At 45.3% G+C, this 23622-nt stretch overlaps 2 protein-coding genes across 8 annotated transcripts in view; one reads left to right on the top strand and one right to left on the bottom strand.

The window, feature by feature from the left end:
* TEDC2 (tubulin epsilon and delta complex 2) overlaps positions 1-23622 on the top strand; it is a 206158-nt gene that overhangs the window by 26366 nt on the left and 156170 nt on the right. Inside the window, exon 1 of one of the 2 annotated variants that reach the window (XM_056533681.1) lies at positions 7206-7304. The exons of the other annotated variant lie outside the window; for it this stretch is intronic. The gene's annotated coding sequence lies outside the window, so the exon portion shown is untranslated. Of the gene's footprint in view, positions 1-7205; positions 7305-23622 lie in introns of those variants that run through there. 2 annotated transcript variants of the gene reach the window in all.
* The window catches only part of LOC130283916 (ankyrin repeat and fibronectin type-III domain-containing protein 1-like), a 443479-nt gene that overhangs the window by 377614 nt on the left and 42243 nt on the right, over positions 1-23622 (bottom strand). For 3 of the 6 annotated variants that reach the window (XM_056533657.1, XM_056533658.1, XM_056533660.1), the window contains 2 exons: positions 12690-12758; positions 8505-8625 (listed from right to left, as the gene is read on the bottom strand). In XM_056533657.1, coding sequence (XP_056389632.1) covers positions 8505-8560 — 56 coding nt within the window. In that variant the 5' untranslated portion in view covers positions 8561-8625; positions 12690-12758. The remainder of the gene's footprint in view (positions 1-8504; positions 8626-12689; positions 12759-23622) is intronic. The other 3 variants (XM_056533662.1, XM_056533663.1, XM_056533664.1) reach the window with 1 other exon arrangement.

Raw genomic sequence — 23622 nt, 5'->3', positions numbered from 1 at the left:
GGCATAAGGTGAACTTGTATATAGGAGCAGTATGGAGGCCTGCTACTATATGGGAGGGCTAATATTATATGTATGAGGGTCTAATACTACATGTTGGAAGCATAAAGGTGTACTACTATATACAAGCAGTATGGAGGCCTACTACTATATAGGAGCAGTATAGAGGTCTAAAACTATATGGGGGTAGTATGAAGGCATTATACTATATAGGACATTATGGAGGCCTACTACTATATGGGGGCAGTATGGGTGCCTACTACTATATGGGAGGAGTATGGAGGCCTACTACTATATGGGGGGCAGTATAGAGGTCTTATACTATATGGGGGCAGTATGAGGGCGTACTTCTATATGGAGGTAGTATGGGGGCCTACTACCATATGGAAGCAGTATGGAGGCCTGCTACTATTTGGGGGCAGTACAGAGGCCATATACTATATGGAGGCAGTATGAGGGCCTAATACCATATGGGGAAGTATAGGGGCCTACTACTATATGGGGGAAATATGGAGGTCTACTACTATAAATGAGCACAAAGTGGGTCTAACTACTATATAAGGGCACCAAATAAAAAAAAATATGTATATACTGTGACAACAGTCCCATTGATATAAATGATGCCAACATAATCAGCTAGTGAATATATTCAAGCCATTTACTGCACATATATTTTAGTGAGACTCAAAAATGCTACAGCCCACACTTTTGAGCCCTGCTAATCAAACATATGTGTGTAAAATGGCCCTAACAGTCTAGCAGTGACTTTCTTCTCTCTCCCCGTTCAGAACTTATGCTCAGCAGAGCGTTTATGTATATAAGAGGATTTGGAGAGATGTTGTTGGTCGACAGTTATGTTATGTCTCGCTTCTTTGCAATCTGCTGTCCACTGCCTGTTGTCAGGGATAATCTGTCTCTAGTAACCAGGACAAAACACAGAAAGTTATTGCTGGGCTTAATGTCATGCCACTCTCCTCTAGAACTCTGCACTGGGGTATATATTCAACAATTTCCCCACTTTCAAGATTTCACAGCCCTCCGGTTCACAAGAATAGTGCCACCATGTGACAGTCCATCAAGGTCCCAAACCCCCTCTGTTTATTAACTTTAACAACAGTGGCCGGATTAAAAGGGGCTTCAGCTGGGATAGGGTAGTCAAGCATGTGGATATACACTCTCTCAAGGTATTTGGTGTCATCTTGCTGTTGCTGACGTACCTCTGGTGGGAACTGACGAGCTCCAGCTCTCTTTGCTTCCCGGATCTCCTGGATTATGGCCACGACACTGGCCCCCCCACCGTGGCAGCGGGGGTGACTTGGGTTGCTTACCGGGCTCTGCTGATGACTTATCAGAAGTAGATTTGGCTTCCGAAGGCATTGACAGGTCCTGAAGAGAACCCCACACGGGTAGCTGTAGCCTTCCAGGGTGCTGGGGCGTTGACCAGGAATCATACTCTGGCAGCGGGACGGTCAACCAGCTTTCTTCTAGGGATAGGAGCGCCAGTCGCTCCCCAAGTACTTGCGCCAACTCAGTGATGTCAGGTTTTGATGAAGTGGCGGCTGCCATCCTGGGGCGGACTGGAATCTGTGGCGCAGCATGAATCAGTTGCGCTGTTTACACATGCTGGAAAACTTGAAATACACAGTCTTTCACAATCTTCACAGACAGTATGGCCATGAATAAAGTGCTCCGCCTCTGTTTCGTGAGCATCAGTCCTCAAATAATCAAAGTCCCGTACAGTATTTCTGGCGCATAAACTGCCACACACTCCGTGCGGCTTCTAAGACACAGTTCAGACTGGGTTTTATTTGTAGGCACACACTCGAATCCTGTTTATGATGCCAATAAGGGCTGTGGTGACATGGGGTAGTGCGACAGAGTCATGACGCCAGGGCAGCATTTTTTTTAATCCACAGTCCAAAAGGTATGGAGACAGCTTCTCCTGGGCCAGACTTGATGAGCAAACAAACACACCGACGTCAGGTTACGGATAACTGTCTCTACTGAGCTTGTGCAGATGGTAACACAGACAGCTGGCCTTGGTGTGAGAGTGCAGCATACCCCTTGTGAGCCCTGTAGACTTGTGGTGCTTTCATCGGAGGGAGATATAGAATGTAATTTTAGATTCTGGTTGCTTGGGTCCTTCCAAGGCACTGTAGACTATTCTGCAGGGGCGTGTATTCCTCCTGCGAGTGACACTTGTAGGATGACCAGTAGAAAGATTAGAGCTGAGCTTAGCTGTTGCTCAGGAGCCTGAATGGAACTAGACCAACTAATGTCTAGCACTAGACTGACTAAGGGTGCATTCACACCACGTTTTTGCAATACAGTTCCCGTATAAGGTTTTTGATGAAAAACGGATTCCTCAAAACCGGACTAAACTGTATCAAAACGTGTGTACAAATTTCAATCCGTATACAGTTAATACAAAAATTATGTCCGGTTGCATCAGTTTTTTAAGAAAAAAACGTATACATTTTTAACTTTCACTCCATTTTGAATAAAGTTTCACTTGTTTAATTGAAATTCCAAGAAAAAAAACTGTGCAAAGTCAAAAACCGTAAGGTGAAAACCGGATGGAACTGTACGCACATACAGTTCTGTACGGTTCCCATTAACTCCCATGTTTTAAAAAAATGTATACGGTTTAATACAGTTTTTCACCCAGACCAAAAACCGTGGTGGACTGCGGTTTTGGATACGGGAAAAAAAAACTGACAAAACCGTACAGGATGTAAAACGGACACAACCTGATGCATCTTTTGACATACGGTTTTCAATGGAGAGTCAATGCATACGATTTTCAATACGTTTCCATACGGTTTTCCCATAGAAAACGTATACGGGAACTGTAATGCAAAAACGTGGTGTGAATGCAGCCTGACTCCTCCCCTGCACCTCACTATACAGGGGAGACTTTTGGGGTCTCATTGGCTCACATGGTCACATGGGGTTCACTGCTAACATTTTAAAAGGCACAGTACACTTACTACAACTTATATACACAAACAAAATAATAAAAAATTATTAAAAAATATATTACTTGATCTTATAAACATTATCTCAGCAGAACTTGTGTGGGCCCAACGCGCTGTGCTGACGAGCTGCCTGAGACAGTCCAAAGGCCCAGGACTGCCTCCGCTGCTGGGACACCAAATTAACATCTTCTACATGTAGGATAGACAGAGCCTGAGAAAGCCTGGATTGTTAATCTGTAAATGGAAGCTCTCTGTCTGCTGTAGATGATCCACAAAGGTATCTCTTATGTCTGACTACCCTAAAGATCAGGGCAGATGCCCCTTTGTGTAAATAGCAGTGTATTTTCCAGCTCATTTTAGTTTCTCAACAGCAGTAGCAGCAGCTAGTGTAACCCCTTTATTGCTGCTGCTGTTTTTTGCATTTTTGCTCTCATAACACATTTCAAATCCAGTGCATCAGAAACCCCTTTTCCCTTCACATGCTGTCTGTTGTACCGTACAGTGTAAATCATCCCCAGCATAGAGTCAGGCAGTTCGGTGCACTTTTACACGGCAAAGCAGTAAGGATTGAGTTGTATGCCATGCTGTAATCAGGCAACTAAGGGAGGAAGTACCTGTGTGTGTACTACTGGCAAACAGTTCAGTTCTGGCCCTGTCCTCTGAAATAGAGAGAAGAAGAAATAGTTGTACATCATGAAGGGGATTCTAGAAGGCTCAGTAACAGCAGGGAGAGAACGAAACTCAATTTATCACTATTCTGAGGGGGTTAATGTAACAAAACCAGGCAGGTTTATTAAAACTCTTTTGAAACAACAGGTTCACTTTAACAGTCACCTACAGCTAAATGTCAACTAATAACACAAACCCAAAGATTGCCTCTCACACAGGGTAATATCATCATAATCACCATCAATAGAAAAGGAACAGATCTACTCTATAGAAAAATAAAGGAGTTTCAAGTGTCACTTTTCTTGTCATACATTTTTTTGACATGTCACACAGACATATCAAAAGATTTGATTGGTCAGGGTCTCAGTGCTGAGACCCTCACTGATGGCTAGATGTAGCTGGAAGAAGTGCTTGGCTGTACGCTTCACTTCCTGACCTGTCTGTCTTGTAGTAGGTGATGGGCTTCATAGACTAAGGGTACGTTCACACAAGCGGATTTACAGAGGATTTTACGCTGCAGATCCGCTGGTGAAGGCCCACTCTATGCTGTCTTTACATGTGACTGCTGGTAGCAACAATACGCTGCGACGAGCAGACACACTGCAGCGATGTGCGCGGCCTACTCGATGTGCGAGTATACTGTGACTCGCACATCGCAGTATGTCTGCTCGTAGCGGCGTATTGCCACTACAAGCAGGCACATGTAAAGACAGCATAGTGCGGGCCTTCACCAGCAGATCCGCAGCGAAATCCGCTGTGAAAATCCGCTCGTGTGAACGTACCCTTACAAAGGAAATCATCTCCTGATAAAGGTTGCACTGAATAGCGAGTTGTGCGCACTTTCCCAGCTGTACTTAAAAGGAGTAGTCCAGTGGTGATTCAGTGGTGAGCAACTTATCCCCTATCCTAAGGATAGGGGACAAGTTGCAGATCGCGGGGGGTCCGACCGCTGGGGCCCCCTGCGATCTCCTGTACGGAGCCCCGACAGCCCGCGGGAAGGGGGCGTGTCGACCTCCGCACGAGGCGGCGGCCATAGAGATGTATTGAGGGGGCGTGTTGGCCGCCGCTTCGTGCGGGGTCGACACCCGCTATCTCGGCGGAGAGCCGGGGCCCCGTACAGAGAGATCGCAGGGGGCCCCAGCGGTCGGACCCCCCGCGATCTCAAACTTATCCCCTATCCTTAGGATAGGGGATCCGTTTTTCACCACTGGACTACCCCTTTAACAAGCACTGAGAACATGAACGATCGTAACTCTTGACCATAACATTTTAAGTCATGTAAGAAGCCGGCCAGAGCTCCTTACATGACAGTGGGCTCAGCCTATCACAGACCGGGGCAGGACATCGCTACGGCCGGTGATATGCCGACGGCTCTGCGGCGTCCCCGTCCCCAGGAAGTGGAATGACGTCAGCACTGCCGGACTGTGAGGCCTGTGCCGGACCAACGAGGGCTCGTAGGAAGGTATGTATAAGTTTATTTTGTTTATTTTTGAGGCCCGGGCATGGGAATATATAAAAGTGTTCCACTAAAGTTGTCCTTTAAAGGACATCTGCAGCGGTACAAACACTTATCCCCTATCCTCAAGATAGGGGATAAGTGTTTGATCGCGGAGGGTCGGAACGCTGGGGCCCCGGCGATCTCCTGTATGGGGCCGCGGCTCTCCCGTGCAGGGGGCGTGCCAGCCGCAGCATGACGTTGCGGCCGGCACGCCTCCTCCATACATCTCTATGGGAGAGGCGGGGAGGCAGCATTCGTGCCTCCCCGCATCCCCCATAGAACTGTATGGGGACGGGGAGGAGACGGGGCGTCACCGTCGACCTCTAGGTCGATGCTACGTCACCATGGGCGCTAATGCCGGCGCCCCGTTAGGGAGATCGAGGGGGGTCCCAGCGGTCGGACCCCCCGCGATCAAACACTTATGCCCTATCCTGTGGATAGGGGATAAGTGTAATTCCGCTGCAGTTGTCCTTTAAGTGACAGTAACACTTTAAGGTAACTTCATGAACAGAAAATCCAATACATCCAATAGTCAAATCATTTTTATCATGAATGAAATCAGTGAGGCATTCATGGTTATCAGCTGAGGAATATAAATGATCAATGTACCAATACTGCCATCTAATGGACAATGTGTATTATTACACACTGGCTACTTCAAGCACACACCATCATTAGTCTTATAGCACCATTTGTTTTATTCCAGTGTTTTAGTACCATAAGTGGCATGTGATCACCAGTCTCTCCAGTTCTTCCAGTGCCTAATGGTCACAACAGGATGTCAGGCCCTTACTTTGTGTGGATTACAGGAGGACATCTTCACCTAACATATCCCTCCTACTAGCTCCAGACTCCTTCCTATCCCTCCCAACTTCATCTGCTATCTTATGGGATCAATATATATGTTATATATACCCCGCCCCCAGCTTTATCTGTATACTGCTGCTGCTATCTCTATGGGATCAGGATATATAGTAGTTATACACCTCTTCTCCAGCTCTATCTGTATGCGGCTGCTGTTATTTCTATGGATTAAGGACATATATAGTAGTTATACACCTGCCCTGCAGCTCTATCTGTATACTGCTGCTGTTATCTCTATGGAATCAGCATATATAGTAGTTATACTAGAGCCTCCATTTTTTGAGTGCTGCTGCCACCTTCTTTATTTGTAGGTAGGAGGGTACATTGTTGTGACCCAGTACAGAGTCACGGGCTCTTCTGTATCCCTGCCCATCCTATGTGGTAGATGGGCCCACATTCCTCAGGACTCTATATTATAAACTGTTATGCAATAGTTAATGTGTTGGTATTTTCTATGTGCTTGTCACTTTAAACCTTAAACCTGTTGTTAAGGACCTTGACCTTGTTAGGGAAGTATGCAGAGGTGAACCATGTGACTTATCTGTCCAATGGGACCTCTCCAAATTGCTCCCATATACAGTAACCCCCCGACCTACGATGGCCCCGACATATGATAAAATCGACATACGATGGCCTCTCAGAGTCCTCTTATATGCCGGGGCCATCGCATTAACTGCTATCCGACAGCGCAAAATGCTTAAGCTGCTGTCGGATAGCAGTGTAATGTGCCCCAGGCAGGTTCACTTACCTATTCCCGATGCTCCGGGTCCACTTCGCGATCCTCCGGTGTCTTGCGCATCTTCTCCAGGGTCCGGGCCTCGCTTTCCGGCGTCGTTGTTGCGTCACTACGCACGCCGCGCCAGCGCAGCAGCGTAATAACGTCACCAGAAAGCGAGACCCGGACCCTGCAGAAGATGCGCAAGACACCGGAGGATCGCGAAGAAGACACCGGAGCAGCCGGACAGCATCGGGAGCCCCTGGGACAGCATCGGGAGCGGTGAGGACCTGGTCCGGAGCGATGGGGACAGGTGAGTACAGCTTCCTATACTTTACATTGCACAGATCCCTCAACATACGATGGATTTGACAAACGATGGGTCGTTTGGAACGAATTACCATCGTATGTTGAGGGACCACTGTATAGTGTAAACAGAGTTCAGTCTTATGCTGAGGTACAGTTAAGAGTAGTGTGGAGTCTGTCTGTGAGGTGATCCTGAAGGAGGCCTGAGGCCTAGTCCAGCAACCGCACATCTACTACCAGTTAACCCCTGCGCCTGAGTGACAGTCAAAGCCTGGCCGTAAGCACTACAGTCTGTGGGATTCAGTTTAAGTCAAGTCCAGCAAGCAAGTTAGTCAAGTCCAAGTAACTACAGTCTAGCATGGGTTTCATACAAGTCAAGTCAGTCATATACAGCACAATCAACTATAAGTCCCAGCAAGCCGATAAGCTTTCCAAAGTTCACCCTGCATCTCCTTCACGCTAATCTGAGCTGTAATGGATTGTACCACCTTTCCAACCTCAGTAAAGCTGTAACGGATTGTACCACCTTTCCAACCTCAGTAAAGCTGTAACGGATTGTAGCATCTTTCCAACCAAAGTTATCCGTTACCTTTCGTCGGAGTGATTTTTTTGTCCGGTGGCTGGCACAGGAGAAGCTGGTCTATTTCGGGTGGTGTATAGGTCAACCACGCCCTGGCGTCACAAAACGGTTAATTACACATTACCCTTACCCTACACCACAATATGGTAGGTGATTATGTCATCCTGTAGTCCACACAAAATCAGTCTGACATCCTGTTGTGACAATTAAAGGACAAGTATCATGATTCAAATCTTATCCCCTATCCGATTTGGAGCACCGGGTTTCCAACACAGGAGCATGTCATGACCCCCGCCCGAAGCGGTTGCCGCCACACCCCCTCCATAAAGCTCTATGGGAGAGCCGAAGATTGCCGAAAGACTGTCCCATAGCTGTATGGAGGGGGCGTGGCGGCTCCCGCTTCTGGCGGTGGTCGTGACGCGCACCTGTGCTAGAGACCCAGGGCTATATCAGAAGGATAGGGGATAAGTTTTAGATCGCGGGGGGCCCAAGCGCTGGGGCCCCCTGCGATCTAAAACGTATCCCCTATCCTTCCTATAGGGGATACATTTTTAATCATAATACTTATCCTTTAAGCGCTGGAAGATTTGGAGAGTCAGACTGGTGATCACATGAGACTTATAGTAATAAAACACAGTTGCGCTGAAATAAAACAATCAGTGCTGCAGGACTAATGATGGTGAGTGGAATAAGGTTAATGCCACTGAGCCAAAGGGGAAGCTTACCCCCCTGGCCGGTGCCTCTGCCCCTGAAAGCCACTAGTCCAGGAGGACAGGTGCCCCAAAAGCATAGTGGGACTATCTGCAGGAGACCTCAAGCTGAATGCATTTGAGACCTCGTTGTGGCTGGGATAAGTCCCCTATGGACTGTAGATACTTGTAGACTGTAGTAACTTACGGAAAGACTCTGCAAGTGTCTATTTTTGGTGTACAGTAAACTGCTGCATTTTCCATCTACTGTCTGCCTGCCATTGTTTCCGCACCATTACGCCACATACACTTTACATTCTCACAGAGACCTATGGAGAGAATGAAGAGGCTTAACAGATGGCCCATAACCTTCACTTACATTGCCCCAAGTACTATATGTATGCATGGATTCTTCCTCCTTATGACCCCCCCTCCCTTCTTGGTTCTTGCCCTATATACTCGGGGAATAAAATACAGTGATCCCTCAACTTACAATGGCCTCAACATACAATAGTTTCAACATACAATATTTTTTCTGGACCATCGTAACTTGAAACCAGACTCAACATACAATGCTACAGACAGCCCAGATCTGTGAAACGTGTCACAACTGGAGGAACTGACTAATCAAAATGGGCATTTTACTGGTAAATCACCTCCATTACTGAAGTGTATGCACTGACTGGTGTCTGGTAGCGCCCCCTACAGTACAGGAAGGTATTACATGTTCTGTACTCTTTACCTCCATTACTGAAGTGTATGCACTGACTGGTGTCTGGTAGCGCCCCCTACAGTACAGGAAGGTATTACATGTTCTGTACTCTTTACCTGTATTACTGAAGTGTATGCACTGACTGGTGTCTAGTAGCGCCCCCTACAGTACAGGAAGGTATTACATGTTCTGTACTCTTTACCTCCATTACTGAAGTGTATGCACTGACTGGTGTCTGGTAGCGCCCCCTACAGCACAGGGAGGTATTACAAGTTCTGTACTACTCTTTACCTGTATTACTGAAGTGTATGCACTGACTGGTGTCTGGTAGCGCCCCCTACAGCACAGGGAGGTATTACAAGTTCTGTACTACTCTTTACCTGTATTACTGAAGTGTATGCACTGACTGGTGTCTGGTAGCACCCCCTACAGTACAGGGAGGTATTACATGTTCTGTACTACTCTTTACCTGTATTACTGAAGTGTATGCACTGACTGGTGTCTGGTAGCGCCCCCTACAGTACAGGGAGGAACTACAAGTTCTGTACTACTCCATACCTGTGCCAGGGTTAGCTGCTCTTTTGTCCCCCAAGTAAGGGTGGCTCCATTTGGGACACTGTGTGTACTGTATAGGACCCTGAAGAAGACCCCCCTCCTCTACATAAACCATTGTTTCCCAACCAGGGTGCCTCCAGTTGTTGCAAAACTACAACTCCCAGCATGCCCGGACAGCCAACGGCTGTCCGGGCATGCTGGAAGTTGTAGTTTTGCAACAGCTGGAGGCACCCTGCTTGGGAAACACTGAAATAGACAGTGATTACAGCTCCCAGCAGATCTTTCTTACTTTTATATGTAAGGACTTGCTTTATCTATATTCGTTATCTACTTATTTTTCTTTAATCCTCACATTTTTCTATTTTTGGATGACATTTTGGTGGCTTCAGAACCAATTACCAGGTTTCCATAGAGTTCTGGTCTCAACATACAATGGTCCCAACATACAATGGTCGTCCTGGAACCGATTAATATTGTAACTTGAGGGACTACTGTATATGTATTAAAGTGCTTGCTATCAGGTTCCTCTGGGTGATTGTTTAAAATGCTTCTATATTAAGAATCCATGGCTGCCGAGGTTTCTAGCATTCTTATTTAATATCTAATGTCACTGCACAGCGGGGGTCAGAACAAAAGATCCTGGTATCATAAGGAGAAAGAATATTTCATCTCTTCTATGTCCGATTATCGTTTCTGCAAAAGAAATGATGTTATTAAATTCTACTCTCTAAAGCCAACAGACGAACGCCAATGTTCCTTCCCCGCGTCACACAGCCGGATTAGTTTAGGGGTGACGTGCACAGATCGAGGGGGACTCTTGTAATAAGTAGGACCTGCCATGACGTTGTTTTTCTGCTGGGAAATTAATGGATGCAGCCATGCTGCAAATCATGTTGACCGCAACTCTCAAGGGGGCCATAATTGGGAGACCCCCCCACCACCACCGAATGTGCCTTTACTGAGTAATGTAAATTGGTGTATCGCCCACTGAATACAATCAGCCTGCTACAGATTACATCTCATCACCACAAGGCAATGCTCCGGTGGCTGTCATTTGTGGTTTATGAATTTTTAATTAGCATTTCCAGCATAAAAGGCTGAGATGTGTGAACACGCTCCTGAACAGTAATTAAATGTTTCCAGCGGGGATGCAACCTCACAGGAATACAGATTCTCCCCAGGACAAAAAAACATCAGGAAGGTATGGCCTAGAGATGAGCCAACTTACAGTAAATTCGATTCGTCACGAACTTCTCGGCTCGGCAGTTGATGACTTTTCCTGCATAAATTAGTTCAGCTTTCCGGTGCTCCGATGGGCTGGAAAAGGTGGATACAGTCCTAGGAGACTCTTTCCTAGGAATGTATCCACCTTTTCCAGCCCACCGGAGCACCTGAAGGCTGAACTAATTTACGCAGGATAAGTCATCCACCGCCGAGCCGAGAAGTTCATGACGAATCGAATTTACTGTAAGTTGGCTCATCTCTAGTATGGACACTGAGGGCTCATGTACACTGAGGAAATTCAGCAAGAAATTTCCTAGCGGAATCAGCGCCATCTGGAATCAGCGCATATTTCATGCAGAATTTTACCATAGAATTCACCCTTGGTAATCAAATTCCTATTGACGGGTTTTCTTGTCCGATTCCGACGAAAAAATTAACATGTTCATTGAGATCAATGGGATTCTGCTGCAAGGGAGGTCTGTTTAGAATAAATTCTGAGCGGAATAACCATAGTGTACATGAGCCCTTTTTCAGAGGAAAATATAGAGTTTCCTCCTGTAGGGTATGTTCACACATACAGGATCCGCCACAGATTTGATGCGCTGGATTTATAACTGCAGATTAGAAGCTGTGATCAGTCATTTAGTTTACATTGAAATCTGCAGCAGAAAATCCTGCGCATCAAATCTGAGTACGTGTGAACATACCCGTATAGAACAAAAAAGGTTGGACTGAGTACAGTGATCCCTCAACATACGATGGTAATTCGTTCCAAATGAACCATCGTTTGTTGAAACCATCGTATGATGAGGGATACGTGCAATGATAAGAATTAGATAGATATTAGATGATACATACTTTAGATATATAGATATGAGATTGATTGATAGATATGAGATAGATAGATATGAGATAGATATGAGATAAATAGATAGATATGAGATAAATAGATAGATATGAGATAGATAGATATGAGACAGATATGAGAGATATGAGAGATAGATAGATATGAGATAGATAGATAGATATGAGATAGATATGAGATAGATAGATATGAGATAGATATGAGATAAATAGATAGATATGAGATAAATAGATAGATATGAGATAGATAGATATGAGACAGATATGAGAGATATGAGATAGATAGATAGATATGAGATAGATAGATAGATATGAGATAGATAGATATGAGATAGATAGATAGATAGATATGAGATAGATAGATAGATATGAGATAGATAGATATGAGATAGATAGATAGATAGATATGCGATAGATAGATAGATATGAGATAGATAGATAGATAGATAGATAGATATGAGATAGATAGATATGAGATAGATAGATAGATAGATAGATATGAGATAGATAGATAGATATGAGATAGATAGATATGAGATAGATAGATAGATAGATATGCGATAGATAGATAGATATGAGATAGATAGATAGATAGATATGAGAGAGAGAGATATCAGATAGATAGATATGAGATAGATATGAAATGATAGATAGATATGAAATGATAGATAGATATGAGATAGATAGATAGATAGATAGATAGATAGATATGAGATAGATAGATATGAGATAGATAGATATGAGATAGATAGATAGATATGAGATAGATAGATATGAGATAGATAGATATGAAATGATAGATAGATATGAGATAGATAGATATGAAATGATAGATAGATATGAGATAGATAGATATGAGATAGATAGATATGAAATGATAGATAGATATGAAATGATAGATAGATATGAAATGATAGATAGATATGAGATAGATAGATAGATATGAGATAGATAGATAGATATGAAAGGAGAAAGAGCAAACACAGATATAAGAGAAAAAGATAGAGAGACAAATGAAGAAAAAAACGAGTCACTTACATCACTGAGTCCTCAGGGGAAGGGGTCTCTGCAGTGTGATAGGGCTCCGGCTCCAGTTATATTCTCAGCCTAAACATTGCAGGGAAAATTATATTATAAGTTCTCTTTAAGGGGAACTCCGGTGGAAACAAGTAGAAAAGAAATGTTTTCCAATCATCTGGTGACTGAAAGTTAAACAGATTTGTAAATGACTTCTATTGAAAAATCTTAATCCTTCCAGTACTTATTATTTGCTGTATAAAAGAGAGAAATTTGTGAATTTCTTTTCTGTCTGACAACAGTGCTCTCTGCTGACACCTCTGTCCGTATCAGGAACTGTCCAGATTAGAATCATATCCCCATAGAAAACTTCTCCTGCTCTGCTGACAGGGACAGAGGTGTCAGCAGAGAGCTCTGTTGTCAGGCTGGAAAGAATTTCACTAATTTCTCTGTAGTTTATCTGTAGTATACAGCAGCTGATAAGTACTAGAAGGGTTAAGATTTTTAACCCCTTAACGACGCAGGACGTATATTAACGTCCTGCGCCGGCTCCCGCGATATGAAGCGGGATCGCGCCGCGATCCTGCATCATATCGCGTCGGTCCCGGCGCTTATCAACGGCCGGGACCCGCGGCTAATACCACACATCGCCGATCGCGGCGATGTGCGGTATTAACCCTTTAGAAGCGGCGGTCAAAGCTGACCGCCGCTTCTAAAGTGAAACTGAAAGTGACCCGGCTGCTCAGTCGGGCTGTTCGGGACCGCCGCGGTGAAATCGCGGCGTCCCGAACAGCTGACCGGACACCGGGAGGGCCCTTACCTGCCTCCTCGGTGTCCGATCGACGAATGACTGCTCCGTGCCTGAGATCCAGGCAGGAGCAGTCAAGCGCCGATAATGCTGATCACAGGCGTGTTAATACACGCCTGTGATCAGGATGAGAGATCAGTAAAAAAAGTAAAAAAAAAGTGTTAATAAAGGTCATTTAACCCCTTCCCTAATAAAAGTTTGAATCACCCCCCTTTTCCCATAAAAAAATAACAGTGTAAAAAAAAAAGTAAACATATGTGGTATCGCCGCGTGCGTAAATGTCCGAACTATAAAAATATATCATTAATTAAACCGCAAGGTCAATGGCGTATGCGCAAAAAAATTCCAAATTCCAAAAAAGCGTATTTTGGTCACTTTTTATACCATTAAAAAAATGAATAAAAAGTGATCAAAAAGTCTGATCAAAACAAAAATCATACCGATAAAAACTTCAGATCACGGCGCAAAAAATGAGCCCTCATACCGCCCTGTACATGGAAAAATAAAAAAGTTATAGGGGTCAGAAGATGACATTTTTAAACGTATACATTTTCCTGCATGTAGTTATGATTTTTTCCAGAAGTGCGACAAAATCAAATCGATATAATTAGGGGATCATTTTAACCGTATGGACCTACAGAATAATGATAAGGTGTCATTTTTACCGAAATATGCACTGCGTAGAAACGGAAGCCCCCAAAAGTTACAAAATTGCGTTTTTTTTCCCGATTTTGTCGCACAATGATTTTTTTTTCCGTTTCGCCGTGCATTTTTGGGTAAAATGACTAATGTCACTGCAAAGTAGAATTGGCGACGCAAAAAATAAGCCATAATATGGATTTTTAGGTGGAAAATTGAAAGGGTTATGATTTTTAAAAGGTAAGGAGGAAAAAACGAAAGTGCAAAAACGGAAAAACCCTGAGTCCTTAAGGGGTTAAATAGAAGTGGTTTACAATTTTCTTGCAATTTAGAATTGATTAGAAGTGATTTACAATTTTCTTTCTTGCTCCAGTTGATTTGAAATTTTTTTTTCCTCACTAGAGTTCCCCTTTAATATAGCTGCAAACCAAATTCATTGGCATGTAATGTATAATACTCGGGGTCACAGCACAATGTTTAATGCTGATATGAATATGCTTGGATTATATATATATATATATATATATATATATATATATATATATATATACATACATAACAACTTTGCACCCATCTTTAATTTTTTTTTATTCTACATGTTTGTGCATACAGCTCCTTTGCAGACCCATGCATCGCCATGCCAACAGACTACAGGCAAACTATATGTAGTCTGATCCTACAGTCATAGGGGGCCATTTATCATTGTAGGTGTAAGTGAAGCATTTTCTTTTGTGTGCTGGTAATGTGTAGGAGAACCAAATGTATTAAATGGTCACAGAGCATTTGATAAATTTTGTGCCGGTCACGTTTTCTGAAATGTTACTCTTCACATACACCCAAAAGCTAAACTAAGTCTGGGCTGTTGTACTTTAGAGACTTTTCAGTGGCTTTGCGCCTTTTTTGCTTCTTTCAAAAAAAGGCGCAGTTCATAAAACCCGTCCATATCATGTGTATTGCCAAATCAGTGGATTGCAACTCAAAATCAGCAGAAATATGTAAACCAAAAGGCGCAAAAAAGGTGCAAATAAACCCTGCTTGTGCCTTTCTTGCGTCTTTTCTAGACACAAAAAACAGTCTAAAGACAATGATAAATGTCAACCAAAGTCTCTTCCAAATCTGTTCATGGTAATAGGATCTCTGTGCTTAACGCTCTCTAGCTTGTTCTATTATTGATGCATTATATTTGTCTTCTAACATCCATCATTTTTCATGTACAGAACCACATGAGGACTTGTTTTCAGATTTATTAACTTTTTATTTGTTACTATTTACTGGCAATCATTCAGATGCAAACACTTAACAATGCAATTTGGCAGCACAGAGGCAGGTAGGGACCCTCTGACCATCGGATCAGCTGAATGGGACCACAGGATTTAACTGTGGAAGTCCTGATGAGCTTCACTGCAAGTGCATTTTGGTGCTTTTAAATCAACTTTGATAGTGGCATCTAAAGGGTTAAAGCTGGAAATCAGCCTGGAAATAGCAGTGGGTCCCGGCTGCTGACTGCTTCTCAGTGCGCTTCATACCCTTAAAGAGTACCTGTCACCAAACGAAAATTTTTATATATTGTTCCTAATGTAATTATTGAGACACTTTGTCATTTACTTGCTGTTAAAATTCTCAACCTTTATATGTGATTGGAAAAACGGCCACTAGGTGGCTCTGTTCTGGTGCCTGTCACAATTAATACAGTTAGTTTGGTCTCCTCCCGTCCTTGTAGGAGACCAAACTCAGGAAGTGCATGCAGGGCATGGTGAGGCACAGCTCTCACAGGCTTCAGTGGCGTCGCACCAGCTGGGGAACGCCAACTTTCTCCTGCCGGGAGCTCACACAATGTGAGCAAGGGGAAAGGCATGACACACAGCTTTTTAAAGCTCTGATCATTTTCTTAAGGGCAGGAGGGGTGTTAGGAGTAGTTAGGGAATATAATCTGAGTAAGTTTAGAAAATAGGGTTTGATGACAGGTTCTCTTTAAAGGGTCACTCTCATTAAAAAATTTTTTGCTATTGCACTCCTTATGATAAATAAAAAATATTTCTAATATACTTTGTTTAAAAAAAATTAAGTTTTCTATGTTTTATTTGTGCTTAAAAAAAAGCTCAAGAGCAAATTTTCCCCCATCTCATACACAGACTTAGGACCGAAGTCCGAACACAGGAAGTGCAGCCTGGAGTGCTGAGGGGGGGGGGGGGTGTCCAGCCTCATCCAATCATAGCTCCTCTCACACTTAACTGCTATAGGCTTAACTGCCCCCCCCCCCCTCAGCACTCCAGGCTGCACTTCCTGTGTTTGGACTTTGGTCCTAAGTCTGTGTATAAGATGGGGAAAATGTGCTCTTGAGCTTTTTTAAGCACAAATAAAACATAGAAAACTTCATTTTTTTAACCAAAGTATATTAGAAATATTTTTTATTTACCATAAGGAGTGCAATAGCAAAAATTTGTTGTAATGAGAGTGCAATGCTATAAGGGTATTGACTATGGCTGGCAAAATAAGTGCTCTGAATGTGAATAGCATTGGTAGTTGACTATTGAATACTGTATATGGTTGGAAATACTGTAGTACAGTGACCCCCCCGACCTACGATCATTTCAACATACGATGGACTCTTAGAGGCCATCGCATGTTGAAGGCAGCATCAACATACGATGCTTTTGTATGTCGGGGCCATCGCATAAATGGCTATCCTTCAGTGCAGACTGCTTCAGCTGCCACCGGATAGCCGTTTACGGTGCCCCGTGTGGTCCGCTGATGATCACTTGGGGCTCCGGCGCGTCCTCTTCGGGATCCCCTGCATCGTTGACGCTCTCCATCGTCGTCATCACGTCGCTGCGCACGCCGTCCCGTCATCCAATAGGAGCGGCGTGCATAGCGACGTGATGGCGGCGACGGAGAGAGAGCGCGGATGCCGGGGAAGCAGAGGCCTTGCCGGAGTGTCGGGGACACCCCGGGGATGCGGCGACAGCGATGGAAGGCGACATCCAGGGCAGCGGTGACTGTCCGGAGCAGCGGGGACACGTGAGTATAACCTCCAATACCAGTGGTCTTCAACCTGCGGACCTCCAGATGTTGCAAAACTACAACTCCCAGCATGCCCGGACAGCCGTTGGCTGTCCGGGCATGCTGGGTGTTGTAGTTTTGCAACATCTGGAGGTCCGCAGGTTGTAGACCACTGTCCTATACTTTACACTGCACGGATCTCTCAACATACGATGGTTTCAACTAACGATGGCCCATTTGGAACGGATTACCATCGTATGTTGAGGGACCACTGTATGTGTGCACTAGATGTGATTTCCATTATGGAGACACTGAACATTAACAGAATGAATATGGGGGCACCAAATAAGGCAGGAAATATTAGGAGTATAGTGCAGTGTTTCCCAACCAGGGTGCCTCCAGCTGTTTCAAAACTACAAATCCCAGAATGCCCGGACAGCCGTTGGCTGTCCGGGCATGCTGGGAGTTGTAGTTTTATAAGAGCTGGAGGTACCCTGGTTGGGAAAACACTGGCTAATAACAATGACCGATTATTCAACTTTTGAGAGGCGTATATGACAAAGTATAGAGCAGAATCTTCACAGGCGCCGCTTCATTTCTTCCGACACAGTGAAGTTACTAATTGATTCCGCACATAAATAAAATCTGAAGGCATATGATGTACAAGTGCTGGAGGGGGTATTTAGCGGAGCGAGAAGTCCTCCTGCTCAAAGGCACAGATGCTTTCATTTCCTTTGAGAATTGTACTTCCCTCACATTGCGGCCCCTTAGAATACAACACAGGCAGCTTGTTCCCAAACCGCCGCGCCACCGACAAGAGATTCTAAAGACAGCATAAAATCCGAAATATGCACCAGTATTGGCCACATCAACCAATGCTATAGTGAAACTAGGAGGATTTTGGATTGCTTGGGGAAAAGGGGGGGTGGTATTAGGGTATGGGACAGCTATGGGTCCAAAGGAGAAAAAAAATGGCGTCTTATTTAGGAGAGACACCTCTTACTTTAAACAATGGGGTCTGGGCCAGTCTTCTGCCGCTACACCCCCATGCTTCCCGATGCAAAATATTGGTGTCTTCTTATTTAGTAGAGGAGCCTGGGCACCACTGCTACCTCTACACCCCCTATGGTTACGTCCCTGCCCTTGAAGGAAGGGTCGGCTCTGCCTGTAGGCAAAATAGGCAGCCGCCTAAATCACCCTCTTGATGGGGGCACCGCTCTGTCCGCCACAAGAAAGTTAGAAAGCCACAATCTGAACCACTCACTCAACCAGCAACACGACCATAATCCCTCTCGGATTTGTGTCACCCCAGTAGTAAGGTAATCGCATGGGGAAGGAGTTTGTTACAGTGTGTTACTCCAGTAGTAAGGTAATTAATGAGGAAGGAGTTTGTTACAGTGTGTTACTCCAGTAGTAAGGAAACTACATGGGGAGGAGGTTTGTTACAGTGTGTCACCCCAGTAGTAAGGTAATTAATGAGGAAGCAGTTTGTTACAGTGTGTTACTCCAGTAGTAAGGAAACTACATGAGGAGGAGGTTTGTTACATTGTGTTACTCCAGTAGTAAGAAAACTACATGAGGAGGTTTGTTACAGTGTGTCAGCCCGTTAGTAAGGTAATTACATGAGGAAGGGGTTTGTTACAGTGTGTTACTCCAGTAGTAAGGAAACTACATAAGGAGGAGGTTTGTTACAGTGTGTCACCCCAGTAGTAAGGAGCTTACATGAGGAGGAGGTTTGTTACAGTGTGTCACCCCAGTAGTAAGGAGCTTACATGAGGAGGGGGTTTGTTACAGTGTGTCACCCCAGTAGTAAGGAGATTACATGAGGAGGAGGTTTGTTACAGTGTGTCACCCCAGTAGTAAGGTGGGGCATGTCAAAGGGCGGAGCCAATGGGCGGGGTCAAGGGGCAGCAAAATTAGCATTTGCCTAGGGTGGCATAAATCATTGCACTAGCCCTGCTTGAAGATTCCCATCTGGATATTTATGGCATATCATTAGATATACCAATGATCCCCAACCAGGGTGCCTCCAGCTTGCTGGGAGTTGTAGTTTTTCCACAGCTGGAGGTAGCCTAGTGGGGGATTACTGGGATATACCATAAGGGCAAGTTACACCAAGGACCCATGAAGAGATGGCAACAATGGAATACACTTGGATGGTGCCCCATTTTGCTCTTGTTATAGGGATCATCTTAGGATTTTGTCCACCTCATATACAGACATAATATGGTGTGGGAGATTAGCTCTGTAGAACCAGTCTAATAGCAGCAAAATAGCAGTCCGAGACAGGGACACAGAAGTAACATACAGGGCTTCTCCTGTTTTATTATTATTATTTTTTTTCAGTAGCAAGACGAATGCAGCGTTCACACAAAATAAATCCTGCTTGTCCACCACTAACTACACCAAATCTTTTTCTCTGTACAGGTGGCTTACTACCAGTGACCCAACAAAATATTCACCAAGAATTATGTTAGGCTGGGTTCACACTACGGTTTGTAACTACGGTTCCCGTATACGGCTGGGAGGATGGGTGGGCGGGGCTTAATCGCGGCACCCGTATTCGGGAACCGTATTTAATCCATGTCTATGAGCCGACCGGAGTGAACCGCAGCCTCCGGTCGGCTGCTTTTTCGGCCGTATTCGGTTTCCCGACCACAAGCAAAAACGTGGTCGACCACGTTTTTGCTTGCGGTCGGGAAACCGCATAAGGTCGAAAACGCAGCCGACCGGAGGCTGCGGTTCACTCCGGTCGGCTCATATGTCCCCTTTATGAATCTGCCCATCTCAGGACACCAGCTCTTAAAGGGGTACTCCACTGGAAAAATATATATTTTTTTTTAAATCAACGGATGACAAAGTTAAACAGATTTGTAAATTCCTTCTACTGAAAAATTCTAATCCCTTTAGTACTTAAAATCTTCTGTATGCTCCACAGGAAGTTCTTCTCTTTTTATATTTCCTTTCTGTCTGACCACAGTGCTCTCTGCTGACACCTCTGTCCATTTTAGGAACTTTCCAGAGCAGGAGAGTTTGCTATTGCGATTTGCTCCTACTCTGGACAGTTCCTAAAATGGACAGAGGTGTCAGCAGAGAGCACTGTGGTCAGACAGAAAGGAAATTCAAAAAGAAAAGAACTTCCTGTGGAGCATACAGCAGCCAATAAGTACTAAAGGGATTAAGATTTTTAAATAGAAGTAATTTACAAATTTGTTTAACTTTCTGGCACCAGTTGATCTAGGCCCGATAACAAGACACACCAAATTCTCTAGCAAGCCAGTTCTCGCTAGGGATTTTAACTATTTCCTGGATTCTCCCAATCTCCCAACAAAGGTTTTGATAACTCTCCCCACAGCGCCTAGCACAGGTTTCTATAAGAAACCATGTGGGGAAGCTATGTGACCAATATTCCACTAATCCTTTACAAATGTATTCATCCTATGGCGGGGTCAAAAAGAGGAAATATTGGGGGACATTTATCCAAACCCGTCCAGAGGAAAAGTTGCTGAGTTGCCCATAGCAACCAATCAGATCGCTGCTTTCATTTCTCAGAGACCTTTTCAAAAATGAAAGAAGCGATCTGATAGGTTGCTATGGGCAACTCAGCAACTTTCCCTTTGGACAGGTTGTGATAAATCTCCCCCATTAACCCTTGCGCGCCCATAATACTTCAGTGTATTCTGGAATAGCAGTGCGACTGCCACACGACAACACATGGGTACCGCCACACTGCAAACTCTTTGGCTTGGCCTGTATGTTATTCCTCTAGAGCAGTGGTCTTCAACCTGCGGACCTCCAGATGTTGCAAAACTACAACTCCCAGCATGCCCGGACAGCCGTTGGCTGTCCGGGCATGCTGGGAGTTGTAGTTTTGCCACATCTGGAGGTCCGCAGGTTGAAGACCACTGCCCTAGAGAGACGAAGTTGCCCCCTCATGCACAGGCAGCTGTTACCTCTACACCCCCTATAGAAACACAACGCGGAGATGATCTGTTCGGGGTTAAATGGCGCACACAGCATATAATGTATTGTAGTGTCCGCGTCCTTCCATGGATGCAGCTAAGAGGTTACACAGAGAGGTCCACCACACATCTTTTGGGATCTCGTGCATCCGCACCAGATGTTTCTGCAACATGTCCAGTTCCTGACGTCCCACCAAGCTGAAGGTTTCATGGCCAAAAGACGAGACCACCCCATGTGTGGACAAGCGTAAAGACAAGTTAGCTACCTCCGTGGGCGATCATGACAATGAACTTCTCTACTAGTATCTGTGTATGTGTTAGTTTGTGCATTGTATTGTTAATCTGTTAATTATTGTAATCACATACAACATTTCACTATATATATATATATATATTAGGGATCGACCCATTATCGGTATGGCCGATATTATCGGCCGATAATCACGATTTTGGGCATTATCGGTATCGGCAATTACCTTGCCGATAAGCCGATAATGCCCCCCGCACCGCCCCGCGACCGCCCCCCGACCCGCCGCACCGCGGCCGTCCCCCCCCCCCCCCCCCCCCCCCCCGACCCACCGCGTCGCACCCCCCACCGTAGTGCTGGGCGGTATACCGGTATGGATTTTTGCCCATACCGCTATACCGGTCGGGCCGATCCTTCGCCCTCCGAGTCAATAAAAAAATAAATAAATAAACTTACCCGTAATTGGGGTGGTCCGGGCCATCCATCCTTCCTGTAGTGTCCGGCGCCATTCCGGGTGGAGGGTGCACCGGTCCGCGCTGTCCTTCTCCGGGGGTCATCTTCTCCACTCCGGGCAGGCTCCGGCCTAGCACGCTGCATAGACGCCGCTACGCCGTGACGTCAGGTGCGTCGCTGTGCACGGGCGTCACCGCGCAGCGGCGTCTATGCAGCGTACTAGGCCGGAGCCTGCCCGGAGTGGAGAAGATGACCCCCGGAGAAGAAGGACAGCCCGGACCGGTTCACCCTCCACCCGGAATGCCGCCGGACACTACAGGAAGGAAGGATGGATGGCCCGGACCACCCTGACAGGTAGGGGGAGAGAAGCGGGTGGTGGCGGCGGTCTATGGCACCGCAAAAGCCACTGCAGTGCATTAATTTAAAGCGCCCGCTTTAAATCAATGATCTGCAGCGGTGTTGCAGGGGGATAAATAGCCGATAATTTATACCAGAATATCGGTATAAGTTATCGGCTATCGGCCCTAACCTCCACCGATTATCGGCCCTAAAAAAACGATATCGGTCGATCCCCCATATATATAATCATTATACCAGTGTTTCCCAAGCAGGGTTCCTCCAGCTGTTGCGAAACTACAACTCCCAGCATGCCCGGACAGCCAAAGGCTGTCCGGGCATGCTGGGAGTTGTAGTTTTGCAACAGCTGGAGGCACCCTGCTTAGGAAACACTGCAATATACACTGGTCACTGGTGGAGTACTTGTATGGGGCATAACTACAATACCAGCCACATGTACTGGTGCTTGGGAACAACGATGAAGAAACCACAGTGCTCCAGGAAGCAGCTAGCTGATCTATGGGGGGGGGGTACCTATCCTAAAGATAGACCATCAATTACATTTTTCACAGAATTGAAAAGACATGGCTGCTTCCTTTTTAGAAATAGCGCCATTCCTGTCCAATGGGTTGTGTCTGGTTTTACAGATCAGCTCTATGGAACTGAATAGGATTCAGCTGCAGTACCAAACAAAACCTGGGGACAGGTGTGGCAATGTTTTGAGAAGAAAGAAGCAGTGTACCTCTAGAGCTAGACAACCCCTAAACAACAACAACAAAAAAAAAAGCCAGCAACATGGTTGCTATCTTTCAAAAACAGCACCACATCTCTCCTCAGGTTGTGTGTGGTATTGCAGCTAATTTTCTACGAAATTAAAGGGGTATTCCGGTGCTCCAGCATTCTGAACATTATGTTCAGAACGCTCGGAGCCAGAGGCCATGATCGTGATGTCACAGCCACGCCCCCACGCGACGTCACGCCACACCCCTCCATGCATGTCTATGGGAGGGAGCGTGTCGGCCGACACGCCCCCTCCCATATACATGAATAGAGGGGGCATGACATGACATCACGAGGGGGCGTGGCTGTGATGTCACGATCACGGCTGCAGGAAGGTTTAGAACACCGAGTGCTGTGGGAGATTGTGGGGGGTGGGGGGGGAACCCCCGCGAACCCCCGCGATCAGACATCTTATCCCCTATCCTTTGGATAGGGGATAAGATGTCTAGCAGCAGTGTACCCCTTTAATTGGAATGAGTTGTAATATAATGCACAACCTGGAAAGCTCCAATATGGCTGCTTCACCACACAGATATTCTCTCCAGAAGTCTGGGAAACTGACAGGCAGTACACCGTACAGGGCTCACAGTAACCCTTCAGCTTTCCCAGGCTCCTGAAGAAATTATCTACCTGGTAAAGCAGTCGTATTGCAGACATTCAGCCTCCAACGAACATAAAGCTAAAAGAAAGGACTGCATTGCTTTTCCTCCCAAATTGTATAGGTATTTA

The sequence above is a fragment of the Hyla sarda genome, chromosome 8, assembly GCF_029499605.1.
Source record: "Hyla sarda isolate aHylSar1 chromosome 8, aHylSar1.hap1, whole genome shotgun sequence".
NCBI classification, from domain to species: domain Eukaryota; kingdom Metazoa; phylum Chordata; class Amphibia; order Anura; family Hylidae; genus Hyla; species Hyla sarda.
Note: the sequence above shows the minus strand (reverse complement) of the source record. Positions and strands in the feature narration are given on the sequence as shown.